Source organism: Hermetia illucens, chromosome 2, assembly GCF_905115235.1.
Source record: "Hermetia illucens chromosome 2, iHerIll2.2.curated.20191125, whole genome shotgun sequence".
NCBI classification, from domain to species: domain Eukaryota; kingdom Metazoa; phylum Arthropoda; class Insecta; order Diptera; family Stratiomyidae; genus Hermetia; species Hermetia illucens.
The window spans coordinates 112,996,134-113,019,275 of record NC_051850.1 but is presented as its reverse complement, the minus strand read 5'-3'; the positions used below and the strand labels follow the sequence as shown (position 1 = coordinate 113,019,275).

General features: G+C 40.1%; 1 protein-coding gene across 8 annotated transcripts in view; it reads left to right on the top strand.

Moving 5' to 3' along the window:
- The window catches only part of LOC119649798 (protein encore), a 160,154-nt gene that overhangs the window by 125,049 nt on the left and 11,963 nt on the right, over positions 1-23,142 (top strand). For 7 of the 8 annotated variants that reach the window (XM_038052103.1, XM_038052102.1, XM_038052109.1 and 4 more), the window contains 6 exons: positions 4,618-5,818; positions 11,104-11,245; positions 11,337-11,487; positions 11,756-12,070; positions 12,132-12,337; positions 12,690-12,905. In XM_038052103.1, the coding sequence (XP_037908031.1) occupies positions 4,618-5,818; positions 11,104-11,245; positions 11,337-11,487; positions 11,756-12,070; positions 12,132-12,337; positions 12,690-12,905 (2,231 nt within the window). The remainder of the gene's footprint in view (positions 1-4,617; positions 5,819-11,103; positions 11,246-11,336; positions 11,488-11,755; positions 12,071-12,131; positions 12,338-12,689; positions 12,906-23,142) is intronic. The other variant, XM_038052110.1, reaches the window with a different exon arrangement.

Genomic DNA, 23,142 nt, shown 5'->3' with positions numbered 1-23,142 from the left:
CGTTAAAGCATGGCAGATAATTACTACGAGCGTAAAGCCGGGAGAACTTAGTACTTTTTGTTGATATCGGCCGTTAATTTCTTAATCGCTACGGTTCTTTCAGGAAAATAAAAAAGCACTACTATAAACTTAAATAAACAGTGTCCATCATAAGATACTATGTTAACCAGATTGGAAATGTGGAGGAAATCCTTGATCTTTCTGCCCCTCAAGATCATCATTGCAAAATGCACGTGTCTGACCTCTGAAGCTCACACTAGGAGGCAAACAAAACGATATACGCTGGCGAACTAGGTGAACAAAAACGGCAATCATTTCAACTAATGTTATTCAGTTTACACGAAATTTTCGACAATCGCAATTTCATCGCGTAAATTTAGCATTTCATCTCCAGAATTTTTTTACTGAATAAAATAAAACACATGGATACAGATTTTTCAAGAGCCATGCCCAGTTGCACAGGCTTCTGGTCGCAATTCATATCCATCCTATCTATAGTGTACAATTATAATGTATAAAGTAAAGCCACATCCGTATTAACCAGCGGCAGCAGATTGAACCGACTACACTCATCCCTTACGACGATGGTTACTCTTGGTTTTTCCATTCAACACTAAAAATTTCACTCGTGCAGCTAATTTTTCATTCCCCATTTCTATGTATTAAATTTCCTCGGTTACCAAGCTCCAAATGAAAACTTCAAAAATAGCCAAGCCAGCGCTCGCTAAACCCATCTCCGATCTTCGTAATCCCACTTCAACACAGTCACGTGGTCCTCCTCGTTCCTCATCCTTGGATCTGATAAGACTATTAGCCATTTTCTCCCAAGAAAGAAAACAACAAAATATTTAAATCATAGCAGGAAAATTTTATTGGATTTAAAAAGCGTCATAAAGAATTGATTGTGCTAACGTAAACAAAAATAGAAGGATTCGTGATTTTTAAATAAAATAAAAAAACTGATAATTTTTATTATTTTGATATCAATTAGGTGGAGTATGAGTTATAATAATTTTTAATGGCAATTAGCTGGAATAATAGAGAGGGAACTTTGTTTTCAAGAAATGTATAAAATGATCTGAAAATTCAAAAATGCAAGTTAGGAACGTCGAGTGGTGCGGAAAGAAACAGGAGATGGTGATATGCTAAAAGCTATAAAAAACGCAGTCTATTCCATTTCTTTAATATTGAACAAATAACAAACAAAATAATTTACAGATAATTTGGTGGTTGGTTCTGACTACAAAGAATTGTTTCGCTTCCCTTCAGAAACTTTGTTTGTATTCTGTTCACAACAAACGTCTAAACGACGTTATTCTTTATGGCGACGTGCTCTTACCGATGCCGCTTGTTTTTGCAGAAACGTTTGCCTGTCTGTTACCTCAGGCAAATAGTCTTTTGTCCATCTATTGTTTCAAAATTAGCAGACAAATTGTATCCCAGGCAGTTCTTCATTAAATTCTAAGTAAAAAATATTAAGTATATATCTATAGTATAGATCTGACAGACAGACAGACGGACAGATAGACACAAAACCTTAAAAAAGAAAAATGGCGGAATTTTGGCAAAGAAAGTTGAAAATCGGCTTTTTTCAGTTGCATTTCGCTTCCTAAAATTTATTCTCAAATAATCGAGGCGATAAGGCGCGTGACTAGCTGCGAAGATTCGAAAACCCCATCGTGCTGCCCAGCCAATATTTAAAAAGTCGGGAGACCGGAAGCTAGACGCTTCAGGTATGAAAGATTTGTGTATTTCTTTTATAAAGAGATTTGAGTGCGCATTTGTGTCATTAGTATGTAGCACGTAATATATGCATGTATTATTCATAGTCTTGAATTTGCAGAGAAGCGACCGCTTTGATCTAGTATAACTTTGTTTGTAATAGCGCGATTTTCACCAAATTTGCCAGGATCATGCTCTATACTGTAGCCTACATTGCTGCAAAATTTCGTGCTTCTAGGGTGAACTTAAGGGAGGTTTTCTTGTCAATTACTAAAAATTATAGCAATTTGGTGTCGATCGCTACAACCGTCTCCGAGAAAAATTCGTGTGACGGACAGTCAGACCGTAAACCGATTTCAATAAGGTTTTGTGTTGTGTTTTCTACGCCATAACTATATTATTGCTGCACACTGCCTATACAAATAGTTTCCACTTGTGAATTGATATTGCCGATTTTATCCCCAAAACTGACCTACTGATATCTAGATGCGGGAGTAAATTGTTATCGAATCTTGTAGGTGTTAGTGATTTGGCGAGAAAAATAAATATTACAGGTGGTGTATATTGTATTTATTAGGAAGTCCTCACTATTTCTTAGTAAGTGCAGCTCAATCACAAAAATCAATGGACATTTTCACATGGATTTGCTTTCCAGGTTTGAAAGTCGATAAAGGCAACACTTTCGCCTTCTTTTAAAGGTATTTCCATAAGGATTGTTTACAAGCTACAATCATGTTTATTTTCTGTTGTGTATGTATTGGATCACGTGATAGGATTAGTAAAGGACCATAATTTCTTGTGATGTTAGTAAAGAAATGCCAAGGTTAAGGTAAAATTGACTCGTAATCATTTGTGTCAGATAAAAGCACTGATAAAGTTTTCTGTAGGACATTATAGACCACTCGAATAGTATTGTGTTATAGTTCGAAAGATTTACTGTTTGGAAGCACGAGCCCTGGAAAACGTAAAAATAACAGGTCATTATTTTCGTGGAATGAAAAAATAAGTTTGATAGGTGTGGGTACAACATGTACGTGTGTCACTAAATTTAGAATCAAATATTTCAGTTCCTTCAATTTACATTAGGGAGCTAATGATTATTGCTCGAACGAAAATCTTGGTTCATTTAGTACAGTAATGTTACTAATCAAAGATAGTTAATGGTGTTGTAGTTGATAAAATAAAAACTGTTTATTAAAAATCCCCATGTTCGTTTTGTTTCAGCCTTTAAGAAATTGAAATAGTACACGTTAGCCTAAAAGACCTCCTTCTTAATCTTCGTCCCGGGGTCGGCTCCTCAACGCAATCATTTTGTTTTTAACGTCATAGCGGAATAATTCCAACATACTGTTTTTATCTCTTCTCCTTATCTCGATTTTTTTTTTTTTTTTTTTGAGAATAGTGCAAAGTACGTTGCCTCAAACCCTCCTCCTTTAGCTGGGCTTGGGACCATCATGCTATGTAAATAACATGGCCTAAGAAGGGCATTACTGAGAAAGTAGATTATGAAATCATGAATAATTTTTAGCATCTAATTATTTCAATTGTATCAAAAATCAGAATTGTTGAAAGCCTGAAATTTAGGCGGAATAACTGTAGCCATACTTCTGGCATTCTAGCAATCAAAAGGCAGCAATAATTTAATTACAACGTGGTGGTGATTAAGTTATACCATAATCCACCGGACTTACATTCGGCGGTCAGAGTCGCATTCCATTCAAACTGAACTTCCTATCTGCATCATCCAAATGCTACTAAGGCGCAAAACAAGAATCCAGGATATTATTCCGATGCATAATTTTTCTGACTTTCCACCTTCGTCACGAAAATGGGAAGCCTTGCCAATCTCACAGATTCAGCCTTAAACTATCACAAATTGTGGACTTTGGCGAGCCTTGCAAATTATGAGGTTGCGCAAGAGCTTATAGCATTTCCTTGAATCCTCACTTTGGAAACCAGCCCAAAAAGTAAGCAGTCCCATTCAACGTGAATTTTTTATATTGCTATTGGTTGTGATGCAGAGAAAATAGTCTCAGTAAGTCGATGAACTGCTTCCAAATGACGATGATGACTTCTTCCATGCTTACTGTTATTTTTAGAAGAAAGATACATGAAAAAATCGTCGCTTCTCATCCGCAAAAGAAATCCCGATTACGCCAAAAAATACTAAATTCGTCTCCCTTGTTTTCATCAGTACGTGCGCTTTTCACTCGATTTTCTTTGATGAACTGAATTAAGGGATATAGCGTCGGAAGCATTTTGTTATGGAGACTGTAGATTTGGCATGACCCATTCACAAACAAGCTTACGATATTAGAAGTGAACATACGAGTAAAGTGTTTCTCTCCGACCGATCATCTTTCATTCGTGTTTAGAATATAATCCACTTAAAAATTTTGAGCAATAACAATTTCAGGCAGCCGTCTTTCTTCATGAAAGACTCCGTCATTGCATTAATTTTATTAGTTTAGCATCTAAAAAACACAATGAAGAAAAAAGCGTAACTTGTGGATAATGCCAGTGGCCCCCAGGTTCTCGTACAGCAATTATTTATTAGATGATGACTTGAGAGTATCTCGACTTCCACCGGACCATGCCGCGAAAAAACAACGAATCCGATCTAGATGTGCCGACCTGGCTACAGGGTGAAAAACTAAAAAAAAAAGAAAGAAAACTATTTTGTATGACTGACCCTCTCTCTACAGAAACTGTTGAAAGTGTTATTGTAACCAATATGGCAATACTTCTTGATCCTTTGTTAGTCATCTTGAAAAACTGGAAAAAAATTGATTGATATCAGAAATAAGAATAACCATCCGAATTAATTCAATTGACATGCTTTCACCAAAGTAATCGATAATAATCTAATAACTTTATTATTTGTTATCTTTCTAGGGTGGCTTGAAAGGAAAACCCCTCACTCGTAGCCATGCTATGCGTGAATCTGCCTCACCACCTCGAACACCAACGCCACGATCATCAGCCGATGGTTTAGATAGTTCACCAACATCATTTTCAGGCTCAGTAAGCGCAGCTACTCATTCCCACTCGTCATCGAGCGAAACAATAAATGATTATAAATTGCAAGTACAATCATTATCACCATCACCACTGCTCACTTCGTCATCGATTCCCGGAACGCCAACGGCGCAAACACAGGAGTCAATCACACCACTGTCACTAGGACCAGCAAATAATCAACAGCATATTTCAACAACTACAGCAGCAATGTATTCGAGTACTGAAAGTAATGGTGTTTTGTGTAGTCAAAGTCAGTTAGACGTTGATTTCCCAAAGCTGACCCCGCCTAAATCGAAAGGACATCGTAATCACAATAACAACGTGAATCGTGATTCAAGTGAGAAACAGTTAAATGTAAGCAGTGACTCATCAGCATCATCTGCATCATCAAAACTGCAACAGCAATCGGGTAATTTCGGTTCAGGCCCCATGATCAGCAATTCAGACGCGAAAGCTCAAAACAAAAATACAGAGAACGATATCATGAAAATGAATCATCACAATAATAACAATAATAAGAACAATCGTGGAAATCTGCAAACCAATGGTCAATCGCCGCCGATGCAGAAGCAAAGTCAATCGCAGCGACGAAACCAATCGTCTCATTCAATACAACTTCATGAGTCGCAGCATCAGACACAGCAACAACACAATCATCAGATTCAAACCGATTCAAATCTAGTGAATAATTTTAATAATCTACAGATCTCTAGCCCCCCTCCTCAAACACATCAGATGTGTCTCGATAAGGAGACGACTAATAATAATCGTTATATGCGTGCAAACGATGAAAATTGCAGCACTCCCATTGGTGGCAATCACAATCAAATAAACTGTATGAACAGTTCATGTAATTCCGCCTATGGCCATGATGAAAATCGTAATAATGTTTTAAGTGAAAGCCCTACAGACAATACCAATAACATGTCCATGGCGAATGCCAAGTGTGATCGACAAATGAGCAAAAAACATAGGAATAGTGCTAATGCCAAGGGATCAAAAGCACGTCTTAAGAATATGGGATCATCATCAAGTGTCGAAGGTGGAAATAGTACATCGGGTTTTATATCTAGAGGTAAGTAGAAGTGGAAATCACTTTTGAATAATTCTAGAGTAGATTGTTATATTTAAGTGGAGCATTTTCCATCTATCGTTACTTTCGGTCACGCTGCCTCCTGCCCTGGACGAAACCGTCAGTTAACTTTTTGCCTTTTTCTGTAAACTTGGGTTTAACTCAAAAAAAGAGGAGTGGTTCGGTCCTTCACTAAGTGGGTGCTTTTGTCACTGATAGATGTTTCAAAGAATATCTCCAGAATCATCTTCCTGGCAATGGCATTTCCTAAAGATTTAATTTGAGCGATAGGACATACACCAAAAGAAATCATTTCTCATTGAATTAAAATGGCGAACAATTTAATGGTTAATCAAAATCTGCACATTTTCTTTGTTGGAAAAACTCAATGTACCCCGGGTAGTTATATATAGTATTTTATGCTAAGAGTGCTTAGGTGAAAGTTAACATCGATAGCACTACAACCGCCTCGACCTAGCAGCCGCCTAGTCCATTTTGCGGACTCATTAGGCTTCAGACCAACCATATCGATCTCGGATGACCTCATTTCAATAAATAGGAGCTATATATATCGTTGCCTACAATCTGTTACATAAGAGCGTGGTCACTGTTGCACGTAGATAAAAAATCAGAGCGTCCTGTTTCTTTTTCTATGATATAGAGGGCACCTCAGTCCTTCATGCTTTTTGTAAAAAGTCAGCTCTCTGTCAAATCTAGCCTTCAATTGAGTGGTTTTTCGAAATGAGTGCTGTTTACGCCTCTCGCTTTGAGGCAATTTTTATATGTTTGCATGAAAAAGGACCCAAATTAACGCAAACTGCTGCTGCGAAATATATGGGAAAGTCGAAGCAGTTCGTTAGCAAGTGGATAAATCGCTATAAAAAGGTCGGTAACGTTGATGATTTTCCTGATCGCGGAAGTGCAAGCAAAGTCTCAAAAAAAGATTCTCGCATTGTTCTCGAAAGATCCAACTTTGACTTTACGAAGAGCTGCTGTGAAAGAACCCTCGAAGCCTGTCCCAGATATGATATCAAAATCATACTTGGGGATTTTAACAGCCAAGTAGGGAAGGAGCCCGTATTCAGGCGATACGTTGGCTCCCATAGCTTACACGAAAAAACAAATGATAACGGACTGCGGACTATTCAATTAGCAGGGTCACACGAAATGGTTGTTGGAAGTACCTGGTTTGCGCGGAAAGCGGTCCACAAACATACGTGGGCCTCTCCAGACGGGACCACTTTCAACCAAATTGACCACGTGTTGATCGAACGCATCCACCTCTCAGCCTTGATGAATGTCAGAACATATAGGGGGGCCAATATAGACTCGGATCACTATCTCGTTGGCATGGTGTTCCGAGCTCAAATAACAATACCACCTAGAATCCCCTCTGACAATCAGGTGAGAGTGAACACTGAAGCCATCCACAACACAACCCTCCGCGACACCTATAAGAGGGAAATGGATGCCGCAATAACCGCAGTCAATAGAGGACCTGGAGATGAAGCATCAACTAATGATCTTCACAACCACCTGAAGAACGTTATCATGGATACGGTCACAAATATACTTGGCCCCAGCCGCAAAAGGAGTCGGAACGGCTGGTTTGACGATGAATGTAAGCTAGCAACGGAACGGAAGAATGCCGCATACCGAGTAATGTTGCATTCTCAAAGAACGCGGGCACGCGCAGAGACTTATCACGAACTTCGTCGAGCGGAGAAGCGACTTCACAGACGGAAAAAGGAAGCCTGGGAGAACCAACAAGTCTGTGAACTAGAAAAGTACAGGGAGGAACCGCACCAGGCGCGGAAGTTTTACCAACAAGTCAGCAGGATGAAGCCTTATACACCTCGATGCTCATCCTGCCGAGACAAAGAGGGAAATCTGATTTCCGACAGAATGGGCATATTAGAGCGATGGGTTGAGTACTTTGATGAGCTACTGAACAACCAGAACATCGGCGAGTTGGAGGTCCCGCATACTGAAGGCGACGGACAAATACTCCCACCACCAAGTATAGAAGAAACAGTTTGTGTAATTCATCTGCTTAAAAATCATAAGTCATCAGGAGTTGATGGAATTACAGCCGAATTGGTTAAATATAGAGGCGAACAATTACACCAAGCGGTTCATCAACTTGTGCTCAAGGTATTGGACAGCGAATCAATGCCCTGACGACTGGCAACGAGGCATTATCTGTCCCATGCATAAAAAGGGAGATATCACACAGAGCAGCAATTATGGAGGTATCACGTTGCTGAGTACCATCTATAAGACATTCTCCACTATCTTGCTAGGTCGGATAGCCCTATACACCCAGAACATCATTGGCCCATACCAAAGAGGCTTCACTCCAGGCAAATCAGCAACAGATCAGATTTTCTCTATGCGGCAGGCGATGGAAAAACTGTTGGAATATGGACAACAGTTGCACCATCTGTTCATCGACTTTAAAGCCGCCTATGATAGCATAGCCAGGGTAAAACTGTACACGGCCATGAGAGAATTCGGTATCCCGACGAAATTAATAAGACTGACTAGGCTGACCCTGACCAATGTGCGAGGCCAGATAAAAGCAGCAGGATCACTCTCAAGACCATTCGACATCAACAACGGTCTACGACAAGGGGATGCGCTATCATGCGTCCTCTTTAACCTGGCCCTCGAGAAGGTGATCCGTGATGCTGAGGTGAATGCAAGAGGTACGATCCTCTTCAAGTCCACCCAACTACTGGCCTATGCTGACGATATCGACATCATGGGAAGAACCACCCGAGACGTTCAAACTGCCTTCATCCAGATCGAGCAGGCGGCGCGAGATCTTGGGCTCCACATCAATGAAGACAAGACAAAATACATGGTGGCAACGTCAGCACCGAAGACGAATCAACCAACAACATCAAACCGCACTGGTCAAACACAAGCACGAACAAGAATAAGGATAGGGGAATACAACTTTGAGACCGTTGACAATTTCTCCTATCTAGGGTCGAAAATCACAACCGATAACAACTACGATGATGAGAGCCTACTTCAGCTTACAAAGACTGTTCCGCTCGAAACGTCTCACCATAGGGTCAAAGCTCTTACTGTACAAGACTATGGTCTTGCCAGTCCTCATGTATTCCTCGGAAACTTGGGTTCTTAGCAAGAAAAAATGCGAACTCTTGGCCGCGTTCGAGAGAAGAATCCTCCGAAGAATTTTGGGCCCCCTACATGAGGATGGACGATTCCGTAGCCTACACAATGACGAAATCTATGAGCGATACCATGACCGTCCGGTTGTGGATAAAATCCGGTTCAATAGGTTACGGTGGGCGGGTCACTTAATCCGTATGGATGAAGATGATCCCACCCGGAAAGTCTATAAGGGCAATATCTATGGTAGGAAAAGAAGACGAGGCAGACCCTGCCTAAAATGGAGCGATGGCGTGGGCCAGGACGCCAGACAGCTTTTAGGGATATCGAATTGATGGACCTCGGCGCAAAACCGGGATGTCTGGAGTTCCTTATTAAGGCAGGCCTAGACCGGATACCGGTTGTTGCGCCGTTGATGATGATGATGATTTTGTCTTACACAAAACCTGTCCTTTTTTCTTCCTTTTGCTTTATTTAGGCCGTTCAATACAGTTTTCGCATGCGTAACTTTTTTTCATTGATACTTTCATGGTATTATCTATGCCAAACTAGCTTTCATGTTTTTTCTGGTCTTAATAACAATAATCGTTGGCGCGACAATCGAATTGTATTAGGGGTTTAAAGCGTATTAATGCACTTCATTTAAGACCGTAGCAGTATACTCTAGGACTACGGTACCCTGTAGGAGGCTATGTGTTCAGCATTGTGCTCTCTCGTGCTTATAACGCTACATTGATTCAGATACTCATTCACAGCTGAGCCAACTAGTATCCAACATCCAGTCACAATACAAATCCCTCTGCCAGCAGTCAGGTTTGTACCGTAACTTTCTGTTTCGATCGCCTAGCGCTCTAACCGTTGAGCCATTTGGACACATTTCCAGTCTTGATATCCCAAAAATATCTCCAAAGCTCAGAATTCCTTCGTTCGTAGTCTTCCACATAGCGTTAGCCTAGTCAATGACCTTCACGGCCGGAGTTTCGTTCTATAAAGTATACTGTACCGGGGGCTATGGATTTGGTTCAAAATAATAGTCGATATCACAGTTTGCCCTACTTAGTGCTCCGATAACTAACATGTTAGTGGTGTGACCCTTTTTTAATCAGAACGAGCCCATTTGATTGTAGGAGCGGTGATCAGATGTTTTTCGTCGCAGTATATTAACTTTCAGGTCGGAATCCTTGTCAGAAGTTCCATCAACACATTTTTTCTACACTGGGTTCTGCCATTCCAAATTCCAAAAAAAAAAAATAATTTGTGGAGGCTAACGTAACAATGGTTCGCTAGTCCCTCATCCAACTCCTAACCTGGAGGACCAATTGAACAGATTCTGAATTGGGGTCATCTTAATTGTAAACATTATATTAAGCGATCTATGCAGCGTGATCGAAAGTGGCTGCAGGTGAAAATCGCTAGTTTCTGTACGTATACCTCACTTCGTAATTATTGCCCTGATTCGAATTAGATTATCATTGACACCTGAATCAACTGGTACGCGGCATCCAGCTATATCATAGCTACACTACCCCAATGAGATTATGAGAAGGTCGACAGTCTCTCACATTTAGGTGGAAACAAACTCAGCATTTCCTGAATCCGCTACGGGTATCTCCCCCCTTAACTTGGTAGTTCGCTCTCATAAGTGACCCTTACTATCACTGTGAGACGTCCAGAAATGGTGATGAATTGAATTGCTCCCGAAATAGGTAGTTGTGAAAAGCAAATATTTAACTAGTAAAGGAAATCAATGATTTATTCGTATATTAGCACTCCCCCGAGCTGTGGAAACTTTCGGAAAGGATATCACACCACATCTAATTTTCTAGATTTCCCGTAGTTTCAACATCATTGTAAAAATATAACAAATCCCAATTCCTAAAATATCCTTTTCCAACCGATTCGCTACAAAAACTTTGTTCGTCCATATTGTTCCTTTCTATAGAAATATCTCAGGTATTGTTATGGAATGCTTAAACATCGTTGAGTGTTTTGCGGTAAAAAGAAATATATTAGACCGATGAGATTCAGGAGTGAGGATATCTCTTTTCTTCATTTTAAAATTCTATGCATATACTGTATATATGTACATATTGTTCTACAATCGAAATCTAATCTAAACTGTGGCTTTTTTTGACTCTTTGCAGATAGCTCAACGGAACAGTTTACAGATGCCAGTGGTATCGATTTAAAAGAATTTTTCAGAGAAACACTTTCAAAAAATCCAATTGATCGCTGTACGCTTTTAGATATTGAAAAAGACCTCACTGAACTAGTACATGACAAAACGTAAGTTGCATATTGTACTTCTGTAAAGTAGATTATCCTCCTGTATATTTAGCTTATGTATTTACGATTCACTATTTTTATTGATTCACAGTCGAAATGACATACAGTATCCAGCAATGTCGTCGTATAATCGTATGCTGATACATAGGGTGGCTGCATTTTTTGGAATGGAACACAATGTCGATTCTACAACACCACAATGTGTAATTGTGTCGAAAACAAAGCAAAGTAGAATTCCATCGGTGAGTATTACTTGGATATCATGTAGAAAACTTACCATAATTACTATATTTTTGTGAAAAAGGTTTATCTTGAATAAAGGCAGACTGATAATAATCAAAACAGCACTGTTTGCACTATCCTTTGCCTTGTATCTTTTACAAAGCATCAAAATTGTAATATTAATTCATTCATTGTTAAAGTGGAAAAAGTTGTGTGTATGGTTTATATTCTATTTAAAGATTGTGATATTTTCAATTATTATAATTCCTGATATTCCATTTCCTGCAGATAAAATTCAAATCACTGTATCGCGCAAACGATACAGCGCCGCGGAAATCCATCTTAAAACGCGATGCCTACAGTTTCGATGAACCGCCTAGACGTAATCTATTGAATTGTCCGGATCGGGGCATGTTAGATCGTAAAGCAAAAAGTTATGAACAACGAGAAGAAGAATATGAACAAGTTCGTAAACGAATATTTCGTGCGCCCGACGGTAGTGGCGAAATGAACGAATGGCAGTCATCACAATGGTGCGGTAATGAAAGCCCTGAACATTCGAACCGTTTACGGCATAATAAGTTACTCAAAGTCCAATCAATGGTTCGTTAAAATACAATAGAAAGATAGTTCAGAAATATGCAAATTCCCTTTCTATCCACAGTCATCTGAATCTCGACAAGATGGGCGTCCCAGTGTGTCGAAATCTCATAGCTTCGGTGGATATGGAGGTCCGCCACCGAGTGGTGGTCCCCTGACGCGCGGTGATTCTATAAATTCGACACGAAGTGCAGGTGCACGACTATTCCCCAAACAGGATTCGATAAATAGCACAAATACTCCATGGAGGTTGTCACCGTCAAGTAGTGGGTAAGTTTCTTTAGGATTCATGTATGGATGTTATGAAGCAGAGATGGACATAACTGGAAAGTGATATTAGGCTCCTTTTGATATGTTACAAATGTTGCATGGTGTCATAGTTTAACAGAATCAATCTAAAGATACACCAGATTCCCAAGAATGATACTGTGCCTTGTACATTTGGAACCATTTATCCATAAAACGGGTCAGTTATGTTCTTCTCTTGATTATTTCATAATAATATGCAGTTGAGTTCCATATACAGAAAGGCAACATTCCCTAAGTATATTGAAAAAAAAATGTAATATTTCGAACTTACCCAAGTCATATGCTAAATTTTCTTTTTCATCTTGTAATATAGATATAAAACACAAACACAATCTCTACGTTCTGATTCGGTCACTCCCTCGCCAACTGGTTATGGAAGCGATGATCATACACCAGAACCGTGTGTTGTACAATCGCCACCAGCGATACCATTTGGTGTTGTTTGGGCCGTTACTGATATGGCTAGTGTGCCAAGAGGCAGTGTCCTTATTAACCCACATACGTTGCAACCGATCGTCAATCAAGACGGGTAATTAATTAATTTTAGAGAAAAAAACACAGCAACAAGTTAACCAAATCAGTTTTTTTATTATATTTCCTTTTCAAATTTTTCCAATATTTTAATGCATACCACAACAAAAATGATAATACAATATAAATATCTTTTTGTTTTCCTTATAAATTCTTATCGTAATTTTACGTACAATTAACGATAAAACTTCACAGAAAGAATGTTGCTTTTACTTTTGTTGGTAATTTTTCTCATTTAATAATGATAGTCCATTCACAAATAGTAAGATCTAATTTTGATTTCCGTTTTGCCTATAATTACTCTTGTCACACTACTGGCCATTTGTTTGATTTGTGTTTTATCACTCTAACACATTGTTTGGTGATGAACGTAAAGATTTTACAATTTTTCTAGAACACAATCGCTTCGTGATTCGATTGTTGCACTTCATTCTCTATTTGCTTCTGCATAAATTTAAGACTGCCGCTTTTTTCGATGCTTTCTTATATGAGAAGTGTATGTGTATTATTTAGGCGTGCTTCAAATTGTAAATACGAGTACATACAAATTTCTACAAAGAAAATAAACTTCTTGTGTTGTCTCTGCCAGATTGTTCTATTGGAATCATAACCATACTAAGCGGCTACCACAAAATAATTGCATGCAGACATGTTTTTTTGTTCATTACTTTCTATTGCGTAAAATAAATGTTCTGAACTCAAATAAAAATGTAGGGACGGAAGCAAGTAGCAAGCTTGATTTAAATTTAAATATTTAAAGGTCTACTAGCAATGCTAGGTGTAATCGCGACAACTTTAAGAAGTCACATGAGTTCAGATCTGGTTTTTTGTAGGAACTGCCCTGACCATGGTGTACAATCAACGGAATATTGTAGAACAAATTCTCGATAGCCAAAATATGAATATCGTAGAAAACTATTAACATTAGCTTAAATTTGAACCGTTTTTCTTCTACGACTTTGGTTCGTTTTTTTTTTTTGTTTTCTCTCCTGTAAAGAACTATGGAATTAAGGATGCTCATAGTCAATTCGATTCAATTTAGCTAAAGTTGAATAAGAGATTATATAATGATCTCCAAAAGGAGTAAAACTTCAACATTGACATCCGCCATAAGTGCAATTAAGTGAAATATCCATCGACATGTTTCCATGGGATTCTGCTACTCAGTACTGGAGTGCCCATCAGGTTTGTCAAAGCTCCATTTCTTCATGCATCATAATAAAATTCATATAACATAAGTCAGGCGCTTCAGGAGTAAAAAGAATGTGCGAAAGGCCTGTACAAAATCAACCTAAATTTGATTTTTCTCCTGAAAAGTGGGATTAAGAATAGGAACGAAAGCTCATAAACATAAGAGGAGATATCAGTCAGCCTAAAATCTTCCAAGGCGACTCTCTAAACCCACTGTGGTTTTGTTTGCCTCTGAATCCATTGATCCATCTTTTGCATGAAAGCATATACGAGTTCCAAGTCAAATATGACATATTGACGGCATCAATGACGAATATCAACTATGCTCCTTGCTGGAAATCATCATCTAATTCAGTAGGGATATTGATATGCATGGGTTTGAAGGAATGTCGTATGAAGGCAATAATTCGACAATGAAGGGTGCAAACAAAATGACGTCTTCGACGTTACAATTCAGTTTTCATTGAAGGTATAAACCCGGACAATGTCTATGGCATATTGCAAGCAACAACACCTGCTGTGGCATTTATGAAGTCTAAGCTGCTACAGACGTTTGACCTGCGTCTGGATCTTGCCCTGAACACAAAGCTCGGGAAAAATAAAGTCATGGCATTCAACACCTTCCCCATTCCTGCTCTTCTATCTAGTTTTTTTGTGATAAAGTGGGGTGATACGAACTTATAGTTTGCTACCAAGCGGATAAGGGTAATCCTTGAAAACAACAATATCTACAATTGAGATGTCGAAAAACTGAGAATCACTAATCCAGGTCAGGGTCAGGGACGAAGGGGTGATTTAAAACCTTCCCGCTACAATCGAGTGCATTCTCTTCGTGACCTTTTCTTTAAGAAAATTTCGACTACATCAGGCTACCTTATGGCAGATTATAAATCATCTCTTTTGAACTTGAAAAGCAGAGAATGCCCATGTCAGGCGTTGACATCGAGGCCTCCAACAAATGGTTGACTTAAGGTATACTATTTTGCGAGAAAAAAGCATTTCTTGTTACGATTCAGGATGCTATCAACGGGACATTTTTCATGAACCCTCAGTTACAAACTACAGTTCACCATCATCACATCTTTCATTCTTGGAACCTGTGCTATAATGGTAATAGTCTGGTATAGTGAATTCTACTCTAGATTCGCACTGCCTTCTTCTTCTTACCATCTATATGCCTCTGCGTTCTGTTGCAACGCATCACCGCCGTGATGACTTCTGCATGTTGCATTTCGGACCGGGGATCCTGGGCTTTGTTGAATATACTATATAAATAACGGCACTTATTATCACAATACAATTCGGATTAAATACTGTTACGATATTATATTTATTTACATTATTTGTCCGAGTTATCACAATTTTCGCAGATGCCGGATTTTACCTAATACTAGCACTAAGTGCCAAGCATTTAGGCTCGGACGATCCTACCTATTTAACAAGTCGGGAAACCGGAAGCTAGACGCTTCAGGTATGAAAGGTTTTGTGTATTTCTTTTATAAAGAGATTTGAGTGTCCATTTGTACCATTAGCATGTAGCACGTAAAATATGCATATATTATGTGAAAATTTCCACTTTCAAGTGATATTGACATTCATAGTCTTGAATTTGCAGAGAAGCGACATTTTTGACTTAGTATAACTTTGTTAATAATAGTGCGATTTTCACCAAATTTGGCAGGAGCATGCTCTATGCTGTAGCCTACATTGCTGCAAAATGGTTCGTGATTCTAGAGTGAACCTAAGGGGGGTTTTCTTGTCAATTACTAAAAAATCTAGTAATGTACTACTGTTAACTTTATTTTAACAGGTATCGGTATGAAGGATATTTCGGAGCCTAGGCACCATATAGTGGCAGCCCCCTGACTTTTTTGCAGATTTTTCGGTTGGGTAGTTTCTGAGAATGGGTTCGTTAAAAAAATGACCATTTTTGTGATTCTGAGGTGAACTAAAGGGTAGCTTAAGTACTGAGGAAAAGAGTAAGTAGCTCTCGAAATACGTATTTACTAACTATTAAGATATATTGTAGTAGGAGCAAGCTACCTAGTTTTATTTTTATTCAGACACAAAACCTTAAAAACTAAAGGGGCGCTGGTAGTGGTGGCCGGTGGTAGGTTAATGACAGAATCCGTCGAGAACTCCCCGCAACATCGAGCACGTATGCAGAATGGTGTACTTCTGCATGGTTTGAACCAGACTGCGAAAGTCTTAGGACATCAAGGGAAGCCGTAAGGGGTTTAGGTACAATACCTGTAGCTGACAATATTATGGGGACGCCAAATTTCTTTGATTTCCCGAGCCAATGGCTCATAGTTCACCTCCTTCTCCACGTATTTCCGTTCAATGTTGCTATTATGGGGGATAGCAACATCAAAAACATACGCGGAGCGACCCGTCTTGTCAACTAACAGTACGTCAGGCTTGTTGTGTGCAGTATGGCGATCAGTCAAAACTTGCCGGACCCAATACATGCTGTAAGCAGAACTGTCTAGTAAACTGGACATGTTCCCGTGATCAGCCCATGCTTGTATGCAAGGTTTTGATGGATAGCCTTATATACAACATTATGCCTGGTGATGTATTGCATCGGCGCCATTACAGTGCAGCCAGAAATGAGATGGTCCAACGTATCTAACGTCGAACCACACATTCTGCACTGGTCGTTCTCCACCCGTTCTTTCATGATGAGTTTTTTATAAGCTCGGGTGTTTACCGTACATTGCCTTCGACTTTCATTCATCGACCCGCTCTTGGTCCGATTTCATCCCACTCAGAGGATTGAAAGATCGAACCTTCAAGTTAAGTGGAGTCAGCCCACAGTCTGCCTTACAGACAGCCGCATGTAAGGGACTCGCCAGCTCTGTAAAAATAAGCGCGCAGCGAATCGACTTGGCGATGATGTTGTGCCGCCACATCAACCACATCCCTACTTCCGATGTCACGAGGCAGGTTCATCCACTCCCCGGCAGACTTTGGATGATGCATTCGGAACTTGGACATAGTTGTCCGTATCCGCCGCTGGACGTTTTCCAGATCGGTCTTCGTCCACGGTAATATTCCGAATGCATAAGCCAGTGAAGGGATAGCGAATACATTCAACGCGCTTATCTTATTCTTCCCCGAGAGATGCGACTTCAGCACCAGCTTTACACGTCGCAGGAATTCGGACAGCAGAGCATCCCTCAGATCACCAACTCGAGCATGGGTTCCTGGCAGAATTCCTAGGTACTTGTAGAAGTCTGTCTCGGTCATAGTTTCGATGTGGAGGTCACCAATGCTATGTCCGGCATGCGGCTCGTGATGACCTTTGCAGATGGCTTGGATTCGACACTTGTCTAATCCAACCTCCATCCGAATAACACGGCTGAACATGTCTATTATTCGCAACAGACTTCTAAGATGGTTGTCAGTACCATCATACAGCTTGATGTCATTTAAGTACATCAAGTGTGTCAGTTCGCACTTAGTACGTAGGCCATACTTTATTGCAAAACCATGCCCTCTAGCATCATTCAGTAGCCACGAAAGGGGGTTCACTGCCATACAAAACCAAAGGGGACTCAACGAATCCCCCTGGAAGATGCCCCTCCGTATACGGATGGGCTCTGAAGTATTAGCATCTTCAGATGTGCGCACCGATAAGGTGGTATGCCATCCTTCCATGACTGTCGCCAAAAACTTTATTAGTTTCGGATCAATGCGATACAGATGTAGGATATCGATTAGCCAGGTATACGGAACGCTATCAAAAGCCTTGGCATAATCGATATAGCAACTGAAGAGGTTTCTTTGGCCTCTAGTTGCTTGTCCTACAACTACCGAGTCGATAATGAGTTGCTCTTTGCAACCCCTTGACCCAACTCGGCAGCCCTTTTGCTCCTCGGACAGAATGTTGTTGGTTTCGAGGCGCGCATTGATCCTTCCACTAATAATGGACGTGATGAATTTGAAGAGGGTTGGTAAGCAAGTAATCGGTCTTGTGTCTGCGGGGTCCTGCACCGTGCCCTTCTTAGGGATAAGGTAGGTAATCCCCGCAGTGAGGAAGGGTGGAAATTCCTCCGGCCGACTGATGACCTCATTTATACTGTGTGCCAACCGACTGTGTGCGCTGGTAAATTTCTTACAACACAAATTCTGCACCCGATCCAGACCTGGGCCCCTGCAGTTCTTCGAGTTGTTTATGACTCGTCGAACTTTCTCTTCGGTAACATCCGCAAAATTCATATCAGGGGTATTGACATGGCGGGTGCCTTCAGCGGTGATCCACTCAGCATGCTGCGCGGGTAACCTCCAAAGTCCACCCCAATACTCTTTCGCTTCCGTTACCGAAAACTGCACTGTCTGGGCGCTCTGTTGGGATTCGTCGAGAGATCTGAAAAAGCGCCGCTGGTTCGTCGCGTATGTTGCATTTTGGACACGTCTGGAATGACTTTCGCCATACCTTCAGTGTGTCCAGAATTTCAACTACGGATATCTCACTAGAGATGGCATAGTTCCGATAAACCCTCTGCACTTTATTTCTCACATTTCTGCTGGCATTGCCAGTGTTGATCTGAATCAGTCTAACAATGCCCTCCCTTAGTGAGTCCCGCCGACGTCCGAGACGAATTTTCCATGGTGGATCTCTTTGGTCACTCAAACAAATAACAAAAAAGCGAATCTTCTGACCGTGCAATCTGATAGCCGCCACTGCACCACAATATACAATTGATTGTAGTTGCAGCAGCGACATATCAGCACACAGCCGAGATGCAATCTCATCATTGATTTGAGATAGAATTCCCGGAGTTACTGGAAATGCATAGAGTCTTGGAATACCTGGTCTATGCAAAGGATCCATTTCCGAGAATTCTATACACGCTCTTTGGAATTCGTCCCGAACCTCAGTGGAAACCTCAGCTGGACGGTGGAGGAGAGTGCTTCGGCGAGTACTGAAACTATTGCCTGCAGTGCGGCGTGGTGTTGTTGATGCCGCGGCCTCTGCCCCCATCGACTCTCGGTCACCAGTTACCCGATGACCTCAAGTCGAATACGTTCCCTAATGGTGGCCGGGATTGTGTCGCTGCGAGTAATAAAGCGGTACTGGTCTGCGATTCGCTGCAGAGTCACGTGCGCGAATTGCGGGAAACGCTCGACGAATCTCTGGTGTAATAAGGGGCGGTAAGATGTTGTATCCACCCCCGCCGTTATTTCGTAGTAGGAGCATATGATGAAGAGGTTCATTTCTTCAGTCCATTTCATCCGTTGCCTGCGCGCCAGGTCGCCATAGATTGTGGCGAAACAGCTGCAACAGGCGAAGCTGTGCTCCTGGCCGTCGTGACGCCTAGACGTCGAACCGCCCCACGACTAGCGGTTTCGACGCCGTGCTATCCATTACGAGAGCCCGACCCAGTCACCAAGTCAGACGACTCCCGCCGGTTATCCGTACCGGACCTCAAATTTCTTCTTCTTCTCATTTTTGGTGGTGCATTTTATCCCTAGCTGCCAGGTGTTGGGGATAGCTTCCTTAGTGAATAATCTGCAAGACTGCAAAGTTCGTGCACTTTCCTCACCTACCCCCTGGGACGCTGCGCTGGCGTACAGCCATTCAGACTGAAGCTATCCATCCCTCCTCCTTTCACAACCGGGCTTGGGACCGGCTACGGCGGAGTTATATTATTATTATTAACACAATATTTATAACAGCCTAGAAAAAATTCGTCACTGACATTTCACTGAACGAAAATTATAACCGTTTCACGCTGCCTGCATGCTAATGCAATTGTTTTTAGATCATACTACATCTGTTGGAAACTAGAGTAGTACGATTAAATTGCTCGATTGTATCCCATCTTCAATACGAGTCGAATGTCCACAGGAAATTTCTAATCATTGTTTTAGCTCAAGTCTGATTTAGATGCAATCACGAGGCTTTCAAATCTCCATCAAACGATTTCCATTATTTTGCCGTTAAGTCCTAACACTCGAAAATTCATTCAATCGAACACTTAATCTATTTGAAAACGCGTACCCTGGGTTTGAATCCCAATCGCGTCAGGGATATTGGTGTTCGTCTTTTTGCTAATCTCGCTAGTTCACTTGCAGAATATTAAAGATGATGATCGTGAAATTGACATTGGGATACGAAATAATAAGAAAGAAGAGATTATGTCACGGTCCTAATACACTTCAAAAGAAATGCAATTGAATTTCTCTTCTTATTATACTTCGTGATTGTTTTTTGAGCACTTTCTCTCACATCTCACTACTTGCGTATGTTATCTTCTAATGATTCGGGATATTATGCCGTTTTGTGTATGTATTTCATATTGCGCCCCATTGAGCTAGTCTTTAATAATACGCTCAAAGTATTCCCTGCTCAATCTGACGTGCTTTTGTACTCTTCCTATTTGCAATGGACACAATATAGAAGGCGTCGAACATTTTGTATGTCCTGAACGTGTTATTTCTGTCACCAGCAATATCGAACTTATATTGTTCGACGCATTATTCAAACCTGGAAATGCAGCTCTCTCAAAGCTACCAATTTGAGGCTGTTCTATGTTAATGTATTCTTTATCCTGCTATATAGGAGTTTGATAGGCGTGTTAATGAAAAAGCGGAAGTAGCAATGGATAGGGGGAAATTAATAAAACGCGACAATAATGTGGGAGCTACGTGGCGTGGAGGGGAAAATGTGGGAGATTCTCGGAAAGTTGTTGCTAATTGTGTTAACTGTGCATTGCTTTTCTTCGATCAATAATTGAGGTTTCCAATTAAGTGGAATTCGCCTGCAATCTGCCCAATTTCTTGCTAAAAAACGAATGCATAATACTTCCGGGAAAATGTAATTTTAATATCAGCTCCAAACATCGAGGAGTTTTATTTTTATTAGTCCGAACATATGGACATTGAAGAATTATGAGATATTTATAGAAACCTGTCTAGTTCATAGTTCGTCTGAAATCACTAATCGCATGTGACGGTCTGTAACAGAATCCAATTCGAATATCACAGCAAACATCTAAAATGATCATATGTACCGATAAACAGTTTACTGCCACCTGGCGCTATTCCCAATTTTTTTGTGCCGTACCGAGAAGCTCGATTAGCGCCATTATACGACGTTTTCATACCACAAACCCCTAAGATCATAAATGTTATAGGAAGGTTAAGAAGAATCTTTAGACCTAGCCCATTGCACTTACACACAATAGAAGCTATCCCACCCTACAACCAGAGATTTCTTTGAAAATTTTTAGCCTAGTGTCTGCAGTCTGGCCCTAGTTAGAGCTAGACAATCGTAAAGGAAGTGCCTGAGGGTTTCTCCCTCCTCTCCGCAACTTCAACAATGCGAATTGTAGACTATGTCGATTATGGTTTCCTATAAGGTAGTGCCCGTGCAAATCGCCGTAATCTCGTACACATTTGCGTGCATCCGGCCCAATAGCTTTCCGTTTAGATTCGGGAAAAATTATGTCAGTGTGTCTGGTCAAAGTTTATATAAACAAAGAGTAAAACCTTACCTTCAATTAAAATTCTTGCTTTCCAGATGTGAATGTGTCTTCAAGTGCGAATATTTCCAGTTTTCCATACTCATTTTGCATATATTGAAGATTGACACATTACAAAGTACATTACTCAAATTTCGTATGTTAAGGACAAGGCTGTTTGGCTCAATTATATACCATTCATCATCTTTTATGTCGAATTCCAAACGTAGAAAATGGGAATAGTCTTCTCAACTGTATTTAACATCTGCGGGCCGCTTCGGTTACGCTGCTCCCAGGGCAGAGGTGAGACAGCGTCTGACAATTTGTCTCTGCCCTGCTACAAAACCGTAAAGCCGTCTTCGCGTAGTATTGTTAAATATGATGGTCCTGTTCCTGTGTTCCTAGCTATAACTATTGTTGAAACTTCTCTTTTTTGTTATGTGATCTTCTACATGCTTCCATTTCTTCTTTCTAGTCCATGGATGGACTAATTTTTCATTCGAAATTGTATTGTACCTCATGGAGAGGCCAAACAAATAATTCCTTAAATTATTTCACTCAAGACAGATGCGCTTGGAAACTTCATGTATATTGTTATCTTGCATTTCTTTGCCAAATTGTTAGTTTGCTCAGATTTCATAATAAGGAAGAGTAGAAGATACATAAGTACTACAGAAATGGCGAGGAATCAGACCTGATAGGTTTATTCCGCTGAAAGCTTTGATGACGGGCCGGTTTGACATGATTTTTTTTAGGGTCTGCGATGACCAAATTGAAACTCTGTCGACTTTTTGCATCTTGTCGGGGAAACTATAAACAATCAGCAAGAAGGTCGCTTCGAAATATCCCTTAAATTCAGCACGCTTAACATATCGGCCATACTGCTTAGTTTTGCGTTTGATTTCACAAAGATGGCCATGTAATTTTCGATTTACCAAAAGTGAAACATTTGACGCTTGATTAGAAAGTCTTGTCACGATGTCGAACTAAGCCAAGGAGATATCGTTATTAAGTTTTTCTCCAGTATTTTCGCATATTTTTTAAATGTAAATTAACATATTTTTATTGTCTTCTGTAGCTGTTTCCTAAGTTCAATTTTGCGCTTTTCCCATTGTTCGTGTCGAGTGTTTATTATTCAATTTTAGTTATTAATTGATATATTGTCGAGAATTCGGCAAATAAGATCTGGGAATGTATTGAGGTAATGAAGCAAGTTAATCGCGCAGTTCGCTTTCGAATTAATCGTGTTGGATTCAAGATATTTATCCATTACTTTATATGCTAAAAAAATCATAGCTACCCATAAACGTTCGATGTCAGCTCCTAAAAAAATTTTCACTTGTCAATTGTTACAAGTTTTAGGTAGAAACTTTAATTTTTATGTTATTTTAATATTGTTTGTTTTGCTACCAATTAAGGGATAACCTATTTTTGGCTACTTTTGCTTATAGTAACCGGATATGAAGTACGAATTGAATTTTAATGAAATTAGTCCGACTATTTGGTATTCTGAAAATTAAAATATTTGATGATTACTCTATCTTTTCAATTAATTTCTTTGTGGCCTGGGTT